Source organism: Euleptes europaea, chromosome 17 (genome assembly GCF_029931775.1).
Source record: "Euleptes europaea isolate rEulEur1 chromosome 17, rEulEur1.hap1, whole genome shotgun sequence".
NCBI lineage: Eukaryota > Metazoa > Chordata > Lepidosauria > Squamata > Sphaerodactylidae > Euleptes > Euleptes europaea.
Window position 1 is genome coordinate 27,694,011 of NC_079328.1, and position 22,619 is coordinate 27,716,629.

The following is a 22,619-nucleotide window of genomic DNA, read 5'->3' on the forward strand; positions in this document are numbered from 1 at the left end:
TGGTTATTCACTGCAGAGCCGTGTTTTCACCCACTGAGCAAAATAAGCCGGTTTAAAAGAGAGGCAATCCAAACCACTTCTGAGCCGTACTTTCCAGTAAAAGAGCGTTTTTTTGCTCGGATGCCCATGAAGAAATGTTTGCTTCGCTCCCCGGGACGTCTCCTTTCTCCTCCCCCAAGAACGGTGATTGGCTGGGGGAGTTGCCACTCTAACAGCATCGCACCGGCAGGAGGGAGACCCAGAGCAGACTGGCTGCCCCTCTTCAGAAGGGTGATGGGGGTTTTGCCGCTCTCAGGATTCCCCTCCCCAACACACACACACATAGGATCGCACCGGCAGGAGGGAGACCCAAAGCAGACTGGCTGCCTCTCTTCAGAAGGGTGACGGGAGTTTTGGCTTGGATTTGCTGCTCTCATGGTCCCCCCCCCACACACACACACACATAGGATCACACCGGCTGGAGGGAGACCCAGAGCAGACTGGCTGCCTCTCTTCAGAAGGGTGACGGGAGTTTTGGCTTGGATTTGCTGCTCTCATGGTCCCCCCCCCACACACACACATAGGATCACACCGGCAGGAGGGAGACCCAAAGCAGACTGGCTGCCTCTCTTCAGAAGGGTGACGGGAGTTTTGGCTTGGATTTGCTGCTCTCATGGTCCCCCCCCACACACACACATAGGATCGCACCGGCAGGAGGGAGACCCAAAGCAGACTGGCTGCCCCTCTTCAGAAGGGTGACGGGAGTTTTGGCTTGGGTTTGCCGCTCTCATGGTCCCCCCCCCCAAACACACACACACACATAGGATCACACCGGCAGGAGGGAGACCCAAAGCAGACTGGCTGCCTCTCTTCAGAAGGGTGACGGGAGTTTTGGCTTGGATTTGCTGCTCTCATGGTCCCCCCCCCCACACACACACACATAGGATCACACCGGCTGGAGGGAGACCCAGAGCAGACTGGCTGCCTCTCTTCAGAAGGGTGACGGGAGTTTTGGCTTGGATTTGCTGCTCTCATGGTCCCCCCCCCCACACACACACACATAGGATCACACCGGCTGGAGGGAGACCCAGAGCAGACTGGCTGCCTCTCTTCAGAAGGGTGACGGGAGTTTTGGCTTGGATTTGCTGCTCTCATGGTCCCCCCCCACACACACACATAGGATCACACCGGCAGGAGGGAGACCCAAAGCAGACTGGCTGCCTCTCTTCAGAAGGGTGACGGGAGTTTTGGCTTGGATTTGCTGCTCTTGGGATGCCCCCCCGCCCAACACACACACACAGGATCATGGGAAGAGTGGGCGGGATTAGGCGGATTTGGAGCGGTGAGTCATGAGCGGCAGCAGACGTAAGCAGCGCAGAGAAGTGCGCTGTTTCTCCCGTGAAAAATTGGGATGGGGGGAGAATCTGCACTGCCATGAAGAAGCTATTTAAATCAGTTTATTATTTGCTCCGGTTCGAAACCGAAGCAAAATCCACCGTGAAGAATACCCCAGAGAGTTGTTCAGGCGTGGGAGGCAGCGGGTTGCTCAGATATGCACTGCGTTGCTTCCTTGACCCTGGGCTGTTCAGCTGAGGCTTTTCTGGCATCTGGCTTCTCTGTTGGTCCTCCTCCTGCGAGGACTCACTGTTCTGCTGCTATTCCAGCACACGTGGGTAGGCTTCCAGCCGGGCACTATGTCTTTTAGCCACCAGTGCCTTTCTCTGCTGCTGCCTCCACCTGTCAGCCTTTGCTGCCTTAGTAGCTTGAGGGCTCACAGCTGGGCCACTGGGTCCAGGCTCTGAGCAGGACGGGGTTGATTCTGCCATGACTTCTGACTGCAAGTCTTGTGCCCGCTCTGGAGAGTCACCAGCTTCAGGGCCGTCAGTCTCCTCGCCAGGCTGTGCTGAATCAAGCCCCACTTCAGGCTGCGAGGTCAGAGGCAGCTCCATTGGGGCTGAATTCTCCTGGTAGAGTTCCTCCTCTGAGGAGGACCCATTCTCCAAGGACTGCCCCATGGCACAATATATATAAAAAAGGGAACTGCAGAGGTACAGAATAAAGAGTTTGCCAGAGAGTCAACAGTGAACACTCCATTACGAAAAAAGGATTCTGAATCATTAACAAAAACAAGTTGAAGAAGTCACGACGGGCACAGAAGTGCCCCTGACTTTGAAAAGAACAACAACAATACCGCCTTCTCCATTGTCAATTATGCATTTAGTTCTGGAACTGACATAAGGGGACCACAATGAGCATGACGGCAATCTGAAAGAATTACCCAGCATGCTCAATTCCCATTTAGAAATAGCTGAAAATCAATTTTCTGACTGTACATCCTCAGCTCTGAAGACCTGCATGCTCTCTTGTTCCCTTAAAAAAAATAATCGGTGCCTAGCCTTAGAACTCAGGTTTCACTAAAGAGCTACAATAATCCATTTGATGATGACAAGGAATGCCAAAGGAACTTTTTCCTGACCTATTTGCATTTGAGGATGCGTGGATTCCCCCTCCCCTTTTATGCCGCAGAACATGTCTTGAATTGGATTTCATGCTTGCTAATCTTGTTGGAATGGCAATGGGAATTCAGAACAAACACATCTGCTTGCCTGCCAGGGCTATCCACTCCTCCAGTTGCATCTAATTATGGCCCCCTCCCTGTGCAGCATAACTTGCAACATGAACGTCAACAGTGATGCACATGGTCTGGCCCAATGGAAGAAGAAGAAGAGTTGGTTTTTATATGCTGACTTTCTCTACCGCTTAAGGAAGAATCAAACCACCTTACAATCTCCTTCCTTCCCTCTCTCCACAACAGACATCTTGTGAGGTAGGTGAGGCTGAGAGAGCTCAAAGAGAGCTGTGACTAGTCCAAGGTCACCCAGCTGGCTTCATGTGTAAAAAAAAGGTAAAGGTAAAGGTCCCCTGTGCAAGCACCGGGTCATTCCTGACCCATGGGGTGATGTCACATCCCGACTTTTATGAGGCACTTTGTTTGTGGTTTGCCAGTGCCTTCCCCAGTCATCTTCCCTTTCCCCCCAGCAAGCTGGGTCCTCATTTTACCGACCTCAGAAGGATGGGAGGCTGAGTCAACCTCGAGCCGGCTACCTGAAACCAACTTCCGTCGGGATCGAACTCAGGTCGTGAGAAGAGCTTGGACTGCAGTACTGCAGCTTACCACTCTGCGCCATGGGGCTCTTTGGCTTCATGTGAGGGGGTGGGGAAACCAACCTGGTTCACCAGATTAACATCCGGCGCTCATGTGGAGGAGTGGGGAATCAAACTTGGTTCTCTAGATTAGAGTCCACCGCTCCAAACCACCACTCTCAACCACTCCACCATGCTGGACACACTATGAGCGCAAGGGCCCTGTTAGAAATTGTCCACTGAAAGGGGGCAAGAGGGCAGGATGGAGGGGGAATAAGACTGCTGGACTTGATGGGCCTTGGTCTGATCCAGCAGGGCCTTTCTTATGTTCTTATGTTCTTATGAAGCTGTTCCATATGGAATCAAGCCACTTGTCTATCACAATCAGTATGGTCTACTCGAACTGGCAGTAGCTCTCCAGGTTCTCAGGAAGAGGTCTTTTACATCTCCTACTAACAGACCCTTTAATGGGAGAGGACAGAGGATTGAACTTCGGACCTTCTGCATGCCACGCAGATGCTGCACCACTGAACCACAACCCCTCCTGCCCTCCAAATGTGAATGCCATGACACCGAAGGAAGAAACTAGACAAAATACCTGAGGTCCCAGAAAGTGTTGACCGCCATCTTTCTTTACCTCCAGTAGACTCTTGAAAAATCTTTCCAAACTCCCCTTTGAATTACATTTCTTTAAGAACATAAACCAATTTCTTTTTTTAATATATGTATATATATTTTAAAATTCGGCATATGCCCACGCATCAACTCCATTTTGGAACTTCCCCTTTCCTTATATTTTCCATATATCAATGTACCCTCTTGTAATGATTACATTCCTCCTTATGTCTCCTAAAATTGTGTGTGTGTAAAGTGCTGTCAAGTCGCAGCCGACTTATGGTGACCCCTTTTGGGGTTTTCATGGCAAGAGACTAACAGAGGCGGTTTGCCATTGCCTTCCTCTGTATAGCTACCCTGGACTTCCTTGGTGGTCTCCCATCCAAATGCTAACCAGGGCTGACCCTGCTTAGCTTCTGAGATCTGACGAGATCAGGCTAGCCTGGGCCATCCAGGTGATCCTAAAATTAGATATCCTAAATTACGTTCCACCTAAGAACGCCAGACATCATCTATCTTGTTTACAGACATTTTTTAAAGTTCAGAAATGCTGCTAACTCACTGTGTTTCTATAGATCCTTTAGTCTTCTTGTTTGTGTCACGCCAACATCACACAAGAAACCATTGTTGCTGCCATAATGGCATTTAATGCAAAATCCCCAAACCTCCTTGGTACTAAGGCTAGCATTACTAGTTGAGTAGTAACGCTTCTAGCCAAGATGGATAAAATTGCCCTACCCCTTTAGAGATTGTTTTAGATACCATCCCCAAAATATATCATCTGCAACACTGTATCTGAACTGGTTTCCACACCCACTTGCCTCATTGAATAGCTGCAAGCATCAAGCAAGGGTTTGACCACGTCAACAAACCATCAGAGAGGTAATGCCATACACAGGAATGTCCGTGCTCAGCTCTAAAATAATACTTTTGGGCAGAATCAGTTCACACATTCCGCCATGAGTTCTCACCCACAGCTGAGTGATCACCATGCAGGTATGAACCAAGCCTTCGTCGTGAGTTTGGGCAGCCATCACTGAACTCCAATGCTACAGATATACTGCAGGGAATAAGTGCTTCTTCTGCAGTACAGAAACTGCAGTGGTAGAACAATTCAGAAACAACTGGCGAGAGAAAGATAATTGGTCGGTTTCTCCTGGAACAAGTTGCCTCTGGAGAATAACCTCCAGTAATTAAGGGGAACATCTGCAGGAGAAGTCATCAAACAACTGAGTCAGAAATATTGAAAAGATGTCTAGGGTCGCCAGAATAGGAATGATGAACTGTGCAGGCTCAGGTTTCTTTCAGAGGTGCCTCTTCACCAATATTCATAATCTCAACAGATTCTCCTTCGGTGCAGAGCCTTTCTCTTGGTTCTGTTACAGGAGATGGTGCAATTAAAGAGGCACAGGGAATCGAGTGGGATCCAAGACCTCCCGGTTCAAATCCCACCTTAGCCAGGAATGCAACCTAGATTAGGGCTGTCGATTCGGTTCGTCCTGAACCTAAAAACAGCTGAATTTCCCCCGATTCGGCGGTTTTTCGGTTCGGATTTAACTGAACTCAAAAAAGGCGGGAAAACGGGGAGCTGAATTCGGCGCGTTCGGGGTGTTCGCTTATAAATTCGGCAAATTCGGGCCCTTTAAACAGATCTGCGCCTTCCAGCTGGACTGTTATATCCCGCCGGGCCCTGGTCTCCTCAGAGAGAGAGTGCCACCAGGCCGGGGCCAGGACCAAGAAGGCCCTGGCCGAGGACAGCTGGACAGCTGGACACTTCCCCCCATCCCTTAGAAGCTCCTTGATCCATTGATCTTGAGCAACGTAAATCTAGTGTTTGAGGGATATAAGGACTGAAATAAATCTTGCCACTGACAATGTAGCCTTGGGAGCCCTGTCACTTAATAAAAAAGGCATTATGTCAGAGACGGAGGCATTAGATTTATATGTTAAAAGGGGGGAGATATAACGTGATCAAAGTTCCTCATAAAAGCGGCAATCCAAGAGGGCATGAGCTAATGAATCAATAGATGGGACACTTTTTGGGCTGGGGACCAACAGTAAGTTGGTATTTGCTGAGCGTAAAGCTCTCCGGGGGGCATCAAAGGAGAGCCGGTCCCACAGATATGAAAGTCCAAGACCCTTTCGAGCTTTAAAGGTTAAAACCAGCACCTTGAACCTGATCCAATATTCCAGGTGAAGCCATTGCTGTTGACAGAGCACTGGGTGAATACGAGCTCTCAGCGGGGTCCCAGTAAGGGCCCTCGCTGCTGCATTTTGTGGCAGCTGGAGATCCGGATCAGTGTCGAGGACAGCCCTATGTAGAGAGAGTTACAGTAATCTAGCTTGGAGGTGACTGTCACATGGATCACCTTGGCTAGGTCGGGGCAGGAGAGGTATGGCATCAGCTGCCTTTCCTGGCGGAGGTAATAAAAGGCCGTCTTGACTGTGGCTGTGATCTGTGCCTCCTTTGATAAGGAGGCATCAAGGATCACACCCAGACTCTTGACAGTGGGAGCAGGTGTTAATAGCACGCCATCAAGAGCTGGGAGCTGGTGCACCACCTCTGGGCAACCCCTACCTAGCCACAGGACCTCCATCTTCGATGGATTTAGCTTCAGTCGGCTCTGCTTCAACCAAATAATCCTGGCCTCCAAGCACCTGGCCAGTGTGTCCGGGGCAGCGTCTGGCTGGCCATCCATCAACAGAAAAAGCTGGGTGACATCAGCGTACTGATGACAGCCCAGCCTGATACTCGAGACCAGCTGGGCAAGGGGTCGCATGTAGATGTTAAGCAACATTGGGGAGAGGATCGCACCCTGCGGGACCTCACACACCAAAGGATGCCGTGGCAATACTCTCTCCCCCAGTGCTACCCTCTGTCCCCGATCATGAAGGAAGGAGGCCCAGGGGCTGGATCCGATCCCTTGAGAGCTCTTATCCAGCCCAAGAGCCAGCCGAGGCAGCCACCCCTCCAGTTCCAATCTGGGCCAGCGAGCCCACTGCAGGATCTCCAACCAAGGCAGCCACACACACATGGCCCAGCCCAACCGACATTTATGTCATATCTGGCCCTTGTAAAAAATGAGTTTGACACCCCTGTGTTAGAGTATGACATCACCTGATGGACTTAATCAGGTGATCTACCTGCTTCAGGCTGTCCCATTTTAGTCTGCAGGCGAGAGAGAGAGCATCTCTCAGTGCTCCTTGTAATGAAAATAATGCACCTGCTTATAGAAGACTAGCATTTCAGGAAGACGCATTCCATCTTAACCTTTCCCTGACAAGCTAGTCTTCTGTAGGTAGGGATATTTGTTCCTAATATTGAAGAAATATTCAGATTTGCACCATGTGATTCTATAAATCATGTGTTGCTTCTTCTGTGGCCTCTACCCTGCTGTTTCCCACGAACATCCAGCTTGTAAGCTATCGAAAAACAATCACACTTACCTTGTATAGTTTACTACTTAGGTAGCACGCTATTTGACAGTGTCATGCAAGGCATTGGTTCAAATGCATCAGGCGCATATTTCTTTGTAGGCAGGTAATCACATGATGGCATATGTAAACTAATGTAACAATTTACTTGCCATGCAATTTATGCAAACTGCATGTCAGTTATGTCTGTCTGGGGTGTGGCAATACTCTTCTCTCAACCCAGCATACACTTATGAATATACAAACTAAAGAGTGTCTGTGTGTGTGTCCCCCCCCCCCATTATGAATTAGCCATTTGAAAAGCATCTGCTCACTGGAAACTCCCGTATCCTGACTTACCCTTCTCTCCTTGTCTCCGTACTCAATGCCCAGGGTGTCCATTGCACGAACAATGGCTGCCAGAGACTGAATGGTGTTGCTATAGACCACGGGCTTGTACTGCTTCACGTCTTCTCCAGAGAAGCCATCTTCATGGATGATCCTTTCAAAGAAAAAAGAAAAAGCCTGTAAAATTTGAAAAGGGAAAGGTTGGCGCCAGATCTTCCCCTAGGGGTAGGGTTGACAGGTCCCTCTTTGCCATCAGCGGGAGGTTTTTGGGGCAGAGCCTGAGGAGGGTGGAGTTTGGGGAGGGGAGGGACTTCAATGCCGTACAGTCCAGTTGCCAAAGCGGCCATTTTCTCCAGGTGAACCAATCTCTATCGGCTGGAGATCAGTTGTAATAGCAGGAGATCTCCAGCTACTACCTGGAGGTTACACACATGTACATAAAGTACCACTGATGCACAGCGGAACAGAGGCTTGAGCACAAAACAGCATGATCTGCCGATATAAATATAATTAATCTGATTGGCAACAGGAGCAAAATCAGAAAGTCAAGATTTTCCTGTACAGCAGCAACAGACTTCTGATGAAGCCAATGCAATCAGCGAAACCAGCATAAGATTCGTGAAAACCGTGTAAACTTGCATAGATTACTGCAACTTGTAGAAATTGTTTCGTTGCATAACTTGAATCATTTGTTGGAAATCACATTTTTGAAATCACATAAACCAGGGGTGTCCAATCTTTTGGCTTCCCTAGGGCACATTGGAGGAAGAAGAATTGTCTTGGGCTGCACATAAAATACACTTACACTAACGATAGCTGATTCATATTGTTTAACGTAAGTTTACGATTTTGTGTTGGGCTGCATTCATAGCCGTCCTGGGCCGCATACTGCAGTTTGGACAAGCCTGACATAAACCATTATATTCAAGAAGAAGAGTTGGTTTTTATATGCCGATTTTCTCTACCACCAAGGGAGACTCAAACCGGCTTACGATCACCTTCCCTTTTCCTCCCCACAACGGACACCCTGTGAAGTAGGTGGGGCTGAGAGAGCTCTAATAGAGCTGTAACTTGCCCAAGGTCACCCAGCTTGCTTCGAGTGTAGGAGTGGGGAAACAAATCCAGTTCACCAGATCAGCGTCCGCCGCTCATGTGGAGGAGTGGGGAATCAAACCTGGTTCTCCAGATCAGAATCCACCGCTCCAAACCACCGCTCTTAACTTCTACACCATGCTGGCTCTCAGTGCATCAGTGGTACTTTATGTATATGTGTGTTCCAGGTACCACTCCCCTTCTGGTATTGTATGCTACCTGGAGGTTGGCAACCCTTCCTGTGGGAGTGGCTGTGGGTTTGACCACACCCAACATGACTTGTATGAACAGTGCCACGCCGGGCTGAGACTTTGGAAGTATCCCTCGGGAGAAGCAGAGAAACTCTGCAGGGGATTGCAGAACCTCTGGCCATCTTTCTCCATCTGTTGTTTATCTCTGCTTATCTTGGGTCTCCTTAGCTGCTAATTATCCCTGCTCCTCCCCCTCCCAACCCCAAGGGGAAATTAGTTCAAGGAGAGATAAGGCAAGCATCCATAAACAGCAAAGGCAGCCAGCTGTGCCTGATCCCCTCCAGCTTTCTCTGCCTGTCTCTGGGGGGAACCTTAAGAGAACGGCTTACTTGGAGCTACTTTGCACAAGATAATTTTGGGGGTGTATTTCTACCCCAGTGGGGTCCAAAAGTGGGTAACAGCATCGATCTCCTCTCTTCCATGTTTATCTCCCCAACCACCACCCTTAGGGTTGCCAGGTCCCTCTTCGCCACTGGTGGGAGGTTTTTGGGGTGAAGCCTGAGGAAGGTGGGGCTTGGGGAGGGGAGGGACTTCAATGCCACAGAGTCCAATTGCCAAAGCAGCCATTTTCTCCAGGTGAACTGATCTCCTGGCTGGAGATCAGTTGTAATAGCAGATCTTCTGCCACCACCTGGAGGCTGGCAACCCTAACCACCCTGTGAGGTAGGTTAGGCTGAGAGACGGTGACTGGCCCATTGAACATAGAATCACAGAATAGAATCATAGAATTGGAGGGGGCCACACGGGCCATCTAGTCCAACCCCCTGCTCAATGAAGGATCCTAAAGCAGGGGTGTCAAACATATAGCCCATGGGCAGGATCTGGCCCTTTGAGAGCTCTTATCCAGCCCGTCAGCTAGCAGGGCAGCCACACACCCCTGCTTCCGATCTGGGCTGGTGAGGCATGGCCTAGCCCCACCGAGTGACATTTATGTCATATCCGGCTCTCGTAACAAATGAGTTTGACACTCCTGGCCTAAAGCATTCCTGACTCATCACCCCCCTAGGCAGCCAATTCCACTGCTCAACAACACTTAATTCCATGGCAGAGTGGGGATTTGAACTCAGGTTTCCCAGGTCCTAGTCCGACACTCTGACCACAACACTATGCTGGTCCAGCGGTCAGGATCTAAGAGTCTGAGCTGAGAATCCCACTATTTAGCTCTCACCTCTGCTGTAAACTCAGCAGGAAGTCTCTCCGGCCGGTCACAGGCACAACCAGGAATTCCCCCAACAAGTGTCTCTGCTTTCCTGAATGTTTTGTTATATTATATTATATGTTATATCTGTGTGGTGTAGTGATTGGAGCAGGCCTGGGTTCAAAACCTCATTCTGACATGAAGCGCATTGGGTGACCTTGGGGGTCAGTCATTGTCTCCTGGTAAAATGGGAAGGGAAACTATCTAATTGCTCAGAAGGGCTAACAAACAGGCCCTAGAAGACAAGGTCTTTCCTTGATGTTGCCTCCTAGCCAGGCTTGGCAAACCTTACCTTTGCCCGCCGTCACCTGAAAGACTGGTGGGAGAAAATAGCACCAAGTTGGGGGACACATACTGGTCGCTCCTGGTGAAAACTGGAAGTGATGCCATGGGGCACTCTAGGATTTGCAAAAACACTCTGGTTTTACCCTAGAGTTTTTGCAAATCCCAGAGTGTCCCATGACGTCACTTCCAGTTTTCATTGGAAGTAACATCAGCGCACCAGTATGCCCATCCCTATGACCAAAATGATCCTGGGGGTTGCTGGCTGCAACGTACTCCTAGCACTGGAATCCAGAGGTTTACTGTCTCTGCATATGGAGGTTCCCCCTGGTCCCCAGTAATAGTAGCCATTGATCTGTCCTCCATCAATGTCCGCTTCCCTTTTAAAGCCATCTAGGGTAGTGGTCATCATTACTTCCCCAGGCAGTGAATGCCACAGTCTGATTACTCCTCGGGTGAAGAGTGAGCATTTGTCCTCAAGTTCTAGTATTATGGGAGATGGAGAAAAAAGTTCCCTCTATCTACAGTCTTGGCTCCATGCATAATTTTATAAACCTCTTTTTCACCCCTAAATAGAAAGGCTCCAGGCTCTTTAGCCATTCCTCCTAGGAGAGGTACTCCAATCCCTTTAATCATCTTGGCTGCTCTCCCTGGTAAGCGTGCATAGGACCACAGCCTTAATTTCACAACATTGGAAAGCCTTCCACTGCTTTTGTGATGAGTGCATTTAGCATTCTGAAGGCCCCTTCTTGCAATTAAGTTCAAGGCTGTAGTCAAAGCAACCGTTTGCCACACTTGAGAATCTTTCAAAAAAACAACACACAAGCCCTTAACATTTGTGGTATAGCTGCTTTCATTCGACGAATGAGATTTCAGTTTTAGGGTAAGAATGTTCTGGCAACAAAGATCTGTACCCCCCCTCCCATAAGAAAAGCCCTGCTGGATCAGACCGAGTCCCATCAGGTCCAGCAGTCTGTTCACACAGTGGCCAACCAGGGGCCTCTAGGAAGCCCACAAACAAGACGACTGTAGCAGCACCATCCTGCCTGTGTTCCACAGCACCTAAGATAACAGGCATGCTCCTCTGATCCTGGAGATAATAGGTATGCATCATGACTAATATTCATTTTGACTAGTAGCCATGAATACCCCTCTCCTCCACTCCCCTCTTAAAGCCTACCAAGTTGGCAACCATCACTACATCCTGGGGCAGGGAGCTCCACAATTTAACTATGTGTTGTGTGAATAAATACTTCTTTTTATCTGTTTTGAATCTCTCACCCTCCAGCTTCAGCAGATGACCCCGCGTTCTGGTATTATGAGAGGGAGAAAAGCTTCTCCCTGTTCACTCTCTCCAAACCATGCATAATTTTGTAGACCTCCATCATAACTCCCCTTAACCGCCTTCTTTCTGAACTAAACAGCCCTAAGCATTTCAACTGCTCCTCATAGTCTGCAATCTAACAAGATCTGGCTAGCCTGGGACAACTGTTCATAGATGCTAAGATAAATTTGGGATTGGCAAAAGAGTTATAGGGTTGTTCATGGGGAAATCTGGAAATGTGGCTGCCACACTTATCACATGAAGTTGCCTTACACCAAGTCAGACCTTTGGTTTATCAAGAACGCTATTGTCTACTTTGGCTGGCAGGAACTTTCCAGGGTCTTGTATAGAAGTATTCCATGTCACCTCATCCTTTTAGCTGGACATGGCAGGGACAGAATCTGGGACCTTCTGCATATGAAGGAGATGTTCTGTAACTAAGCCATAACTATTATGCTCGAAGTCTTGAGCACATGAAACTGTCTTATAACCGACTCTTGGCCTATTAAGATCAGTAGTGTCTACTGTGACAGTCCGTGACTCTCCAGGATCTCACGTAGAGGTCTTTCACATCACTTGCTACCTGATTCTTTTAGCTGGTGATGCCAGGGATTGAACCAGAGACCTGCTGCATGCAAAGCAAATGCTCCACCACTGAGCCACGGCCCCCTCTCCTCACAAGGCAGGCTATGATCCTGGTTATATGTTATATGTTTAAAATAAGTCTTGAATATCTGTATATTTGAATAATTGATGGTTGAACATTGGAGCCTTCGTGCTGTTTATCTACTTCAACTACGTGGAGGTTGGCAACCCTACAGTGTCTGCTCCTTCATCCTTTCAAAGAAAAAAATCAACAGGTTTTGCTCTGGCAAAGCCCAGCCTGGCTATGGGGAATAGGTATGCCATGAAATCAACAGTAATGATGGACACCCACACCAGAACTCATAATCAATTTTCATTTCTGGGAATAAGCAAACCTATCACAGAAGGCATGTTGGTACAAACAGCAGGTGGTGCCCAGGCCAGCAGAGACTCTGGGGGAAATGAAGCAATACAAATGTATTGCTGTAAACGATTTGGTGCCAACCGCCCCCGCCCTCACACACACAGGTTCAAAGAGAGACACATTCCCTGTACCTGGACAGCGGATTTCTACTAACTACATCCTTGGGGACAGCACAGCATCTCGGGTAACGGTTCTGCTCTGGAAAATGCTCTCGCTGAAGGTGTGCGGTTGTACAAACGTGTGACCTTTTCAGAATGTCCTTTTTATTCGGCAGACCCCAGTCAGTGAAAACAAGAGAGTCAGTCCTTCCCACGAGCCAAATAAATGGGGGTTAAAGCCTCCTAACAGCAATCACGCAAGATGGCAGATGCAAATGGAGGGCCCGCCGCCTTCCCTTTGCAATGGAGGGATTCCATGACAAGATTTAACATACAAACGAAACAGAAAAGTAGCAGGAGAGGCAGAAGCAGGTACTTGAGCCAGCGTGGTGTAGTGGTTAGGAGTGGCGGACTCTAATCTGGAGAACCGAGTTTGATTCCCCACTTCTCCACATCAGTGGCAGACTCTAATCTGATGAACCGGGTTGGTTTCCCTACTCCTACACTTGAATAGGGTCGTCAGGTCCCTCTTCGCTACCGGTGGGACGTTTTGGGGGTGGAACATGAGGAGGGTGGGGTTTGGGGAGGGGAGGGACTTCAATGCCATAGTCCAATTGCCAAAGTGGCCATTTTCTCCAGGTGAGCTGATCCCTATCGGTTAGAGATCAGTTGTAATAGCAGGAGATCTCCAGCTAGTACCTGGAGGTTCAGAAAAAGGAAGGCTCTGTGCTGTATAGGGTAGCAACAAGCAAATAACAGCACAAAATTTCAGTGCAAAAAATATATATTAAGTGCACAAGGTGTAAAGTGAAAACATAGAAGACAAACAATAGACAAATATAGTTATCAAACTGACAAGAAGGATCGACTATTATAGGTAAGTATAAAATAATTGTTACTAATGGTATTCTTTTCCTTTTTTACAGAGTTCCAGGTAAGTACAGTTCTTTCAAAAATATTAAGAAGAATTCCACAGTGAAAACAACAGCCGGAATATGATGGACGTGTTGTCTAGATCGGTGTCCACGTATATATACAAATATTAGACAATGGCATGTTATGCATTTAAGGATCTGTATTTCAGGGATTTTGTTCACACAGCGTTCAAGTCCTAGGCACAAAGAGACATCCCACCCCTATGCTGTCCTCGGTGATGAAGAATGGACTTCCCACTCTCAGACATAACAGACAGACTTAGCTTTCACCGTGTCCCAAATTGTACCCTGCTTACATTACTCAATAAGACTCTGGATAACTTCCCACTTTTCCATTCCTTTATTGTTCTGGAATTTCTCTGCTTTGTTCCTCTCCTCCTTAATTCCAGTTTAACCAGGAGAATTTCTAAAATTAATCCTGGCATCAGTATGAGAGCCACCGGCCACACTTTTCAATTCTTGCTGTACATTCATTTCTTTTTTGGGTACACAATTCAACAAGATGGAGGATTCATAATGCGTCAGTTCCGCCTTGGAAACACAACTGGGGAATTTGGAAGAGAGCTGTGGGTGCTTTCTCGGCTAGAACTGAAAGGGAAGCAATGAGAATCAAGTCGTCCCCCAGTCAAATGGTCCCATCCTGGCTTCGATTTCTTGGGATGATGCTATACTGTGATGGGATGCAGCCTAACATACCTTATAGGATTGTTATGTGGGATAAAATGGAGGATAGGAGACCAATGAACAGAACAGATTTTTATTATGGCATTGCCATTCTAAGAATACTTGAAAATCTGTCCACAGTTCACAATTGTGTATTAATTTAAAATACAAATCCATCAAGTTAGATTTTACTTAACCCCTAATTTAAAATTAGACCCATCCTTGAGGAAACCTTTGAAAGGCGAACTTTAAAAGCTATTGCACAGAACCTAGCTGTGGCTAACGTAACCTTTTTCCTTCTTTTTCCCCCTCCGGAAGTGTTTGCAGTATTACTGGTTCTATGGGCTCTCTAGGGCCCTTCAGCAGGAGACCAATGTAAACCTCTTTGGATCCCCACTGGGGAGAAAGTTGGGGTAAAAAATGAAGCGAGCAAGTAAGTAAATAAATAAATTTCCCTGTATCTGTTTGAGCCCTAACTGAAATATTTGGACAGCACAAGCTACGATGGCAAACAAAGCAGTTAAAAACTGGCAGTCCTTTGGCTGTGATCCCTTTCTACCCTCTAGCTACAGCATCTGTAACTTCATGGTATGTTCACGAACATCCCAACCATTCTGGAGAAGGGTTGGTTGTATAAGCGCTGATTCACGGTACAACCACTGGAAGCAAAATGGAAGATGAACTTGGCCTGGGGCACAAATACCGGTCAAAACAAACGGGCAGGGTTTATTTTTCAGCAGCAGGTCTCAATCAATGCAAATATTAAACCACCCATCTACCAAACACATCTTTTCAGTGTTTTCAGTGGAGTGGGCTCTCACAGCAACAGTTTGCACTCCGCTGGTGCGCTCTGCCTTTCCCCCACCTCCTTCAAGTCCTAGCTACAGTTTGTACCCACCCCTGCTTATCATTTTACTGGTTGATGCTGCAGAATATTTGTAGCGGAGGGTGTGTGGGGGGGTACCAGCTGTATCCCATTGTCTCTCAATGCATGTAATTCAAACACATGGTCAGCTCCTGTTCTGATCAGAGCGCCTTTGTAAATTACTGGGATATAAATGGAAAAAAGGGGGGGCAGCTGTATTTTGCAGAGCCCAAGGGGTTGACCCCTTAGAAGCATCATCTCTGGGTTTTGAAAACAATTTCAGATTTAGAGCTGATTCATCACACCCAGAAACAAGCCTTTCGTAATGTGCTGCCATGAAAGGACTGGAGAGTTGATCAGCAAAAGCACAGTAAAATGCCAGATGATGTTGGAAGGGGGAAAAAAGGATTTTTCTGAGCAATCGCCAGAGAGCTTCATTGTGCACCTAGATTCAGCCAGTGTCCCTTCAAGGGTACTGTACACGTTGAGGATAGACAAGCTTCTTTCCCCGATCATTTCCTCCCAGACCATCACAGGTGATGGGCGGCCAGAGGTGGTTTTCGACACAGGTCATTTACGCATGGGAGTTTTACCTGAGGTTAGTTGCTCCCTGGACCCACACTTTCCTGCTGGGAGTCTATGCACCAGCAGTCTCCAAACTCAAATCAAGTCCCCGCCCCTTGAAATGCTCCTTCATAATTGGCTGTAGTGAGAGAAAAGTTCCCTTCCCCCAAACCCAATTGCCGCATAAAAAAGCATTTTAAGAACATAAAACAAAAAAGGAGCAATCTGAAAGGGGGTGGGGGGAGAAATCCAAGCCTCGGTTTTAAAAAGCCTTTCTTCTGCTCAGTAAGAGCTCAGAGGAAGCAGAAAGTATCTGAATGCCCGCCTCTGGACATGCTGCTTTGTAACTGGCTGTGAGCAAAACCAAGCTTGCGCATCCCGCACTTTGCCTTATGCATGGAGATTTCACCCAGGCTGAGCTCAGGGGAGAAGGAAGAATCGGGATAACAGAGGAATGGGAAGTTCTGGGATTTGTGAGGGCTGGCAGCGAGGTCATCTCTAGTGGAGGGAAAACTCATGCATAACTCCAAGGAACAACAGAGACAGATGCGGGGCTGAATGTGAATGAAAGTACCTATGCATAAATGACCAGAGAGTGCTTTTTCAGTGATGGCACCTTCCCTGTGGAATGCCTTTCCCCTTGAGGCTTGCCTGGCACCTACTCTATTTATCTTTTAGATACCAGGCTAAAATATTTCTTTGCCCAGGCTTTTATTTAGGGGGTTGATCTTTTAGAACTCATTTTTATCATCTGCTTCTAGCCTGAGAAGTGTTTTATGAGACTTCTTTTGAAGGTGTTCTATGGTTTAGGCAGGTTTTAATGCCCTGGCTAGATTTTTAATGCTGGATTTTCAATAATTTATTGTTACAACTTCTATGGTGTTTATGTTCTTAATTATGCTTTACTTCATATGCTGCCTCGAGCAGGTTCTATGGAGACTAAACCACCTAAATATAAACAAGCCAACTCATGATGAATTCTGCTAGGTCAACTTGCAGTAAAGTGGTCCTGAGAATCCACCCTGCATACAGGATTCATCCCATATTCAGTCTATGTTGAGCCTCATTCCTGATGTTCCCATCTTCTCTGTCCTCACTCCCTTAATGCCATGGGCTGAGTGACTCAAAATTCACTGTCTTGTTCCTGGCTTTTGTCGATTTGATTGCGTAGCCTGTTGAAGCATCGTCCCGCAATGCAGACTTGAAAAAGCACTGCATCTACTTATAATATCATTAAAATGGTTATTCGGGGCAGGAGCGCCCCAACGTGAATTGGCTTAGAAGAGCTTGCAGGCTTTTCTGGGTCTGCCTTTGCAATAAATGCTGGATTGTGTGTGTGTGTACACTGTGGGTTCAACTTGATTAGGGGAGGGGCTGTGACTCAGTGGTAGAGCATCTGCTTGACATGCAGAAGGTCCCAGGTTCAATCCCCGGCATCTCCAGTAAAAGGGACCAAGCAAGCAGGTGATGTGAGAGACCTTTGCCTGAGGCCCTGGAGAGCCGCTGCCGGTCTGAGTAGACAATGCTGACTTCGATGGACCAAGGGTCTGATTCAGTATAAGGCAGCTTCATGTGTACTTCGTGTGTACATGTGACTCTGATGTCACAGAGAGCTCATTCTACTCTTGGGTATTATTGCTGCACTGCAAGCAGAGGAACTAGGTTGAGAACATCTTTTTGCCCACTGAAGGAGTTGTGGTCTGAGCTTGTGTTCCTTCTGTTTTCTCAGGTGTTTAGGAGGAGTGGTCTGACATGTGAGCCAAAGGGCAAAACTCAAAATGCTCTTGGCTCTTAGTTTGTGACTTGTTGCCTGTAGGCTGGAATGAGCTGAACTAATGGAACCAGCACCAGTGAAGAATGTTAGCACTGTATTTTTATATTTATTTTTAGCTCTGCGTGCCTAAATAAATACATGAACAAAAAATTCCAAACTTGACGAAGATCTAATTCATCAATACTTCCTGAAGCTGCCATTGGTTCAACGACTCTGATATCACAGAAGGATGAGCAAGATTTTTCTCATACAATCTGCAGAATTGCAGAAAGCTTCATGATAACTTCCTTTATGTTTTTCTAGCTAAACAATTACAGAAACTACACAAAATGCTACTGTCAGCTCAGGCATCTATCCCTAGCCTCCCATAAACAGACACACTCAGGCAGGTGAACCTAAGCAATGCTAATTTATTAGGAGCAAAAAGACAGATTTAAGAAGTTGACTGCCTCTCAAGCAGGAGGGGGTGCTAATGGGGTCTATGCAGACAGGTTACAGTATAAAAGCATTCTAGGCAAGAAAGTAAAACAAAGTGAAACCATTGTGCTGTAACTACGAGATCATGGTTCCCAGAGAATCGCAGACATAACATCTGTGATAACGGTACACAGGATTTGCAGCATGAGAAAAAAACCTTGACTAGCTGCCAGAGCCTGGCCTTGACAGGAAGCCATCCTCTGGCCTGCAATTGCCAAACTCCTGCTCCAAAGGTAGCAAAGACCTGACAGCTACCTGAACATGTACCTCAAGAAAAGCACAAATGTTTGCATAGGTGGAAAATATATTGTGTGAACTAGTTCTAACAGTGAATCTCATCATGGCCAGTAGCCAACTGGACACATACATTTGGAAAAAGTACCTTCAAGTAGAAAAAGATTTAATGCAACAGATCCTATGTATAGATGGTTTTAAATGTCTCATCCCAGCAGTTTAGATTCTAAAATCCCCATTTCATTCTCCCATGTACAAATTGAGCCTATTATTCTTTATTTTTGTGGCATTTTGAATCCTCATACTGATTTCCCCCCATGAAATCAACACATTTTCCAGTAACATTTGTGTGATAAGATTGAATATCAACATTATATATTATAAACTTAAAAGTGGGGGAACCACGAAGACTTGCGGGGGAATTGGTGTTTCATTTCCCCATTCCTTCTGTCCTGCTTGCTTTTCCTCTTCCCCTTCCCCTGGCAATAGCTGTACCTTCTCTCCTTCCCTTCTCTCTAACCGCTCACTCCAGCTTGCAGAAAAATACTCTACCTGTATATGGCCTCACTGTGCAGATTTTTTGATTCACGCTCTGAGGTCATTGTACATATAAATGATGTATAGTGCACATATAAACTGTGGCTTAAAAATACACAAACATGTACACCCTATACAGATGAACTGACAAAACCAACGCAGAAAAGCAGACAACTGAAACTCTTTGCAAAATATAAACAGAACTAAGAACTGAAATAGGGAATATTAGCTCACCCCTGCCTCTACAAAATTGCTACATATCACAGCTGATGCTCTCCCTCAACAACTCTCATGAAAACCTCTCCTGTAACTCTGAAAGGAACTAGTTTTGCACACATTATTGTGAACAAAAATTTTGTGCCACAGTTTGCTATTTAACCTGCAACCCTTTGTCTTGGATGGTGAGAGAAGGCAGGCAGGGTAGCTTTTGAAAGCGTCACTTTTGCCAGGGATCTTGTAATGTTACATCAGACTTCTGATGCAACAGCAAGAGGCAAAGCTGTTTTGAGCACCAAACCTGCATTCCGCTTCAAGAAATGCCTCCAGCCACAGCAGCCTCAGCTGCTCCCATTTCAAAATAGCCCTCTTAGGTCAAAGCTGATCAGAGCCTTGGACTCTCCAACGGCTGAGGGAGCCTCCAGCAAAATGCCCTTTCCAATGTAGCAAAGGTGCAATGCTTAACATTCTGAACAGACACTCGTCCCAATCCCGTCTTGCTTCTTTGTATAATTTATTCTGCATTCAGAATTCAGCCTTACAAGAAACAAGCGGGGGCCTGCAAGGAATCGCAGAGGAACAGCATGTCCCCCCCACACCTTCTCCTTGCTGCTGTTTGCTCCTGCCACTTGCCACTGTACTGCACCAACTCCATTTCCCCTCCCTCCACCTGTCCTCACTGCCTGCTGCCTCCCCATCCATTTGCCTCCCCAATGACTGGATCAAGAAGAAGAAGAGTTAGTTTTTATATGCCGACTTTCTCTACCACTTAAGGAAGAATCAAGCTGGCTTACGATCACCATCTCTTCCCCTCCCCACAACAGACACCCTGTGAGGTAGGTGGGGCTGAAAGAGTGTGACTAGCCCAAGGTCACCCGGCTGGCTTCACGTGTAGGAGTGGGGAAACAAATCCAATTCATTAGATTGGCCTCCGCCGCTCATATGGAGGAGTGGGGAATCAAACCCGGTTCTCCAGATCAGAGTCCACCGCTCTTATCACTACACCACGCTGGCTCTCAAGTTTCCCTCCCCTCAGTCACTCCTATCTGCCTGACTGCTCACCTTTCCAACCCCCCTGCCGGTGTAGCAAGGGTTGGGGTGAGAAGCAGGCAGGTGGAGGAGTCAAGCCAGAGCCAGACAAGCAGAAGAGGCAAGCCAGAACTGGCTTTTCCCTTCTCATCTGCTCGACATGGCCGTCCCTGCCACATTCACTGCAGTTGCATGCCTGCTTAGCTACAGCTTAGAGCAGAAGAGTACAATCCAGGGGCCTTCAAAACTATTTGCATTTTTATTTATTATTTATTTTGCAGTTGAACCCTAAAAATATCATCAAAGTCACTTCCTGGCAATAGCATCGTCCTCTGGGAAGGTGACCACCCCAAATATAATTCAGCAAACTGGCACATTTTGACAAGGTGCCTGCCCAAGCATAAACTGGTCAAAGGGTGTGCCCTTGGAAAGACACCACCCTCAACACTAATCAATAAAAATACTGTAGTTCTATATCAGAAGTGCAAGTACCCGTCCAATGTAGGTAAAGTGATACCTCTTGGGTAAAATGAGGACCTTGAGACCAAGTGCATGATCAGCAGAACAATTCTTAGATCATTACAGATCTGGGATGTGCAAAGTCTCTACATACCAAGATCTTCTCCATATAGTTGAGATAGTTCCCTGTACATATGACATATGTAGAGAAAAGTCAAGGAACACAGTAGAGAGAGAGCAAGCACGGTAGTCTTGCCTCTTCCTTATGATGCAGCATGCTGGTCCTGCTCCCCTACAGACATGGGCACACCACCTATGCATGTACAAGTGTACAAGCCAATGCACATGTAGGTTTTGTCTTCTGTGACTGGGAACAAAGCTGTTCAGATGGCCCATGTTTGTGCCCAGGAGGAGGTAGGGCTAGCTTGGGTCATAAGTGGGGCAGGCTAGCACACTTGCACCTACGTACCTTGTACTTGCATGGACTTATCCCTACCCATGTCATATGAACACAATTCCTGAAGACCCTACTTATCCTTTATCTGTCCCCTTTTCAACCCTCATTGGCCTCTGGTATCCATGTTAGAACACTGCCAGTTCTTGTCTACCATTTTGGGGTTGCTAGAGTAAACTCGCTTTTTTGAAATATCTGCAGATAGTAGTTCTTTTTTTAAAAAAATCCAAAGTCAAAATCCTACTTCGCAGTCATTATTGGCCCTACTGTGTTGATGCAGCTACCCACAGGTATGCCAACCATGTGATGTTAGCTCTTGCAATGCCATGGCCCCTGCCACAGATCAGCTGGCTGGCATTGGGACTTACTGGCAATGGGGGAGGCCTACTATGGCATTTCAGCCATGTCATCGGTGGCACAGCAACATTACTTCCAGTGATGTCATTACATTGCTGATGGAGTAGCAATGCTCTGGTATCTGGGCAAAAACTCTATGGTAACAACAGTTTCTATGATAGAATGTTTGCAAAAATACCAGAGTGTTCCCACATGAACACATGAAGCTGCCTTATACTGAATCTGGCCCTTGGTCCATCAAAGTCAGTATTGTCTACTCAGACTGGCAGTGGCTCTCCAGGGTCTCAGGTAGAGGCCTTTCACATCACCTACTTGCCTAGTCCCTTGAACTGGAGATGCCGGGGATTGAAGCTGGGACCTTCTGCATGCCAAGCAGATGAACACATGAAGCTGCCTTATACTGAATCAGACCCTTGGGTCCAACAAAGTCAGTATTGTCTACTCAGACAGGCTGCAGCTCTCCAGGGTCTCAGGCAGAGGTCTTTCCCATCATCTACTCACCCAGTCCCTTTAACTGGAGAAGCCGGGGATTGAACCTGGGACCTTCTGCATGCCAAGCAGATGCTCTACCACTGAACGACGGCCCCTCATGGTCAAAAGTGACATCGCTGCATCGTTGGCGGCATGGCTGAAATGCTGTAGTAGGCCTCCCCCGCTGCCGGAAAGCCTCCCAGCCCCCCACTGGTTGCCAAGGGGTACCTGGCAATCCCAGCTATGGCAGTTTTCAGGCGCTGTGTCTAGTTAAGTGAATCTGATAAAACAAGATCAACGTTCTCCCACAGGGAACTAGGGAACATCAAACAGCAGTTCTTTGAAAGGCTGAACATAGGCCGAACAAATAATTGCAAAACAGAACTTAATCGGATAAACTGTCTTGGATTATCCTCTGCTATCACCTTTTCCCAGATGGCCTTTAATGTCTAGCTAATGCCCAGCACCATTCACTCTTATCCTTCAGATGAACTGTGCTATTTGAATCAGAACATTTTTGGATCAAAGATGGACCGCAAACTATGGACCACCCCACGTGGATGTAGTTAAGTGAAACTTTGGGGGTTACCGCATTATGTATTCCCAGCAATGTATTAAGAGTTTGAAAACGTTATAAAAAATACTGTTTGCACTTTGTTTGGCCCCTTTAGCTGTGAAGATGTCTTCCAACCATTTATAAGCCATGGTATCCAAAAACCCTTTTACAGTGATGTTTTTTACAACATTTTCAAACTCTTAATACATTGCTGGGCATACAAAGTGTGGTAACCCTTTTAGTGGACAAACTGTGTTGGATCAAAAAAAGCAAT

General features: G+C 47.1%; 1 protein-coding gene across 2 annotated transcripts in view; it reads right to left on the reverse strand.

Annotated features, from left to right (window-relative positions):
• Positions 1-22,619, reverse strand: part of GNAO1 (G protein subunit alpha o1) — a 216,455-nt gene that overhangs the window by 116,528 nt on the left and 77,308 nt on the right. For both annotated transcript variants that reach the window (XM_056862253.1, XM_056862252.1), the window contains exon 3: positions 7,513-7,654. In XM_056862253.1, coding sequence (XP_056718231.1) covers positions 7,513-7,654 — 142 coding nt within the window. The remainder of the gene's footprint in view (positions 1-7,512; positions 7,655-22,619) is intronic.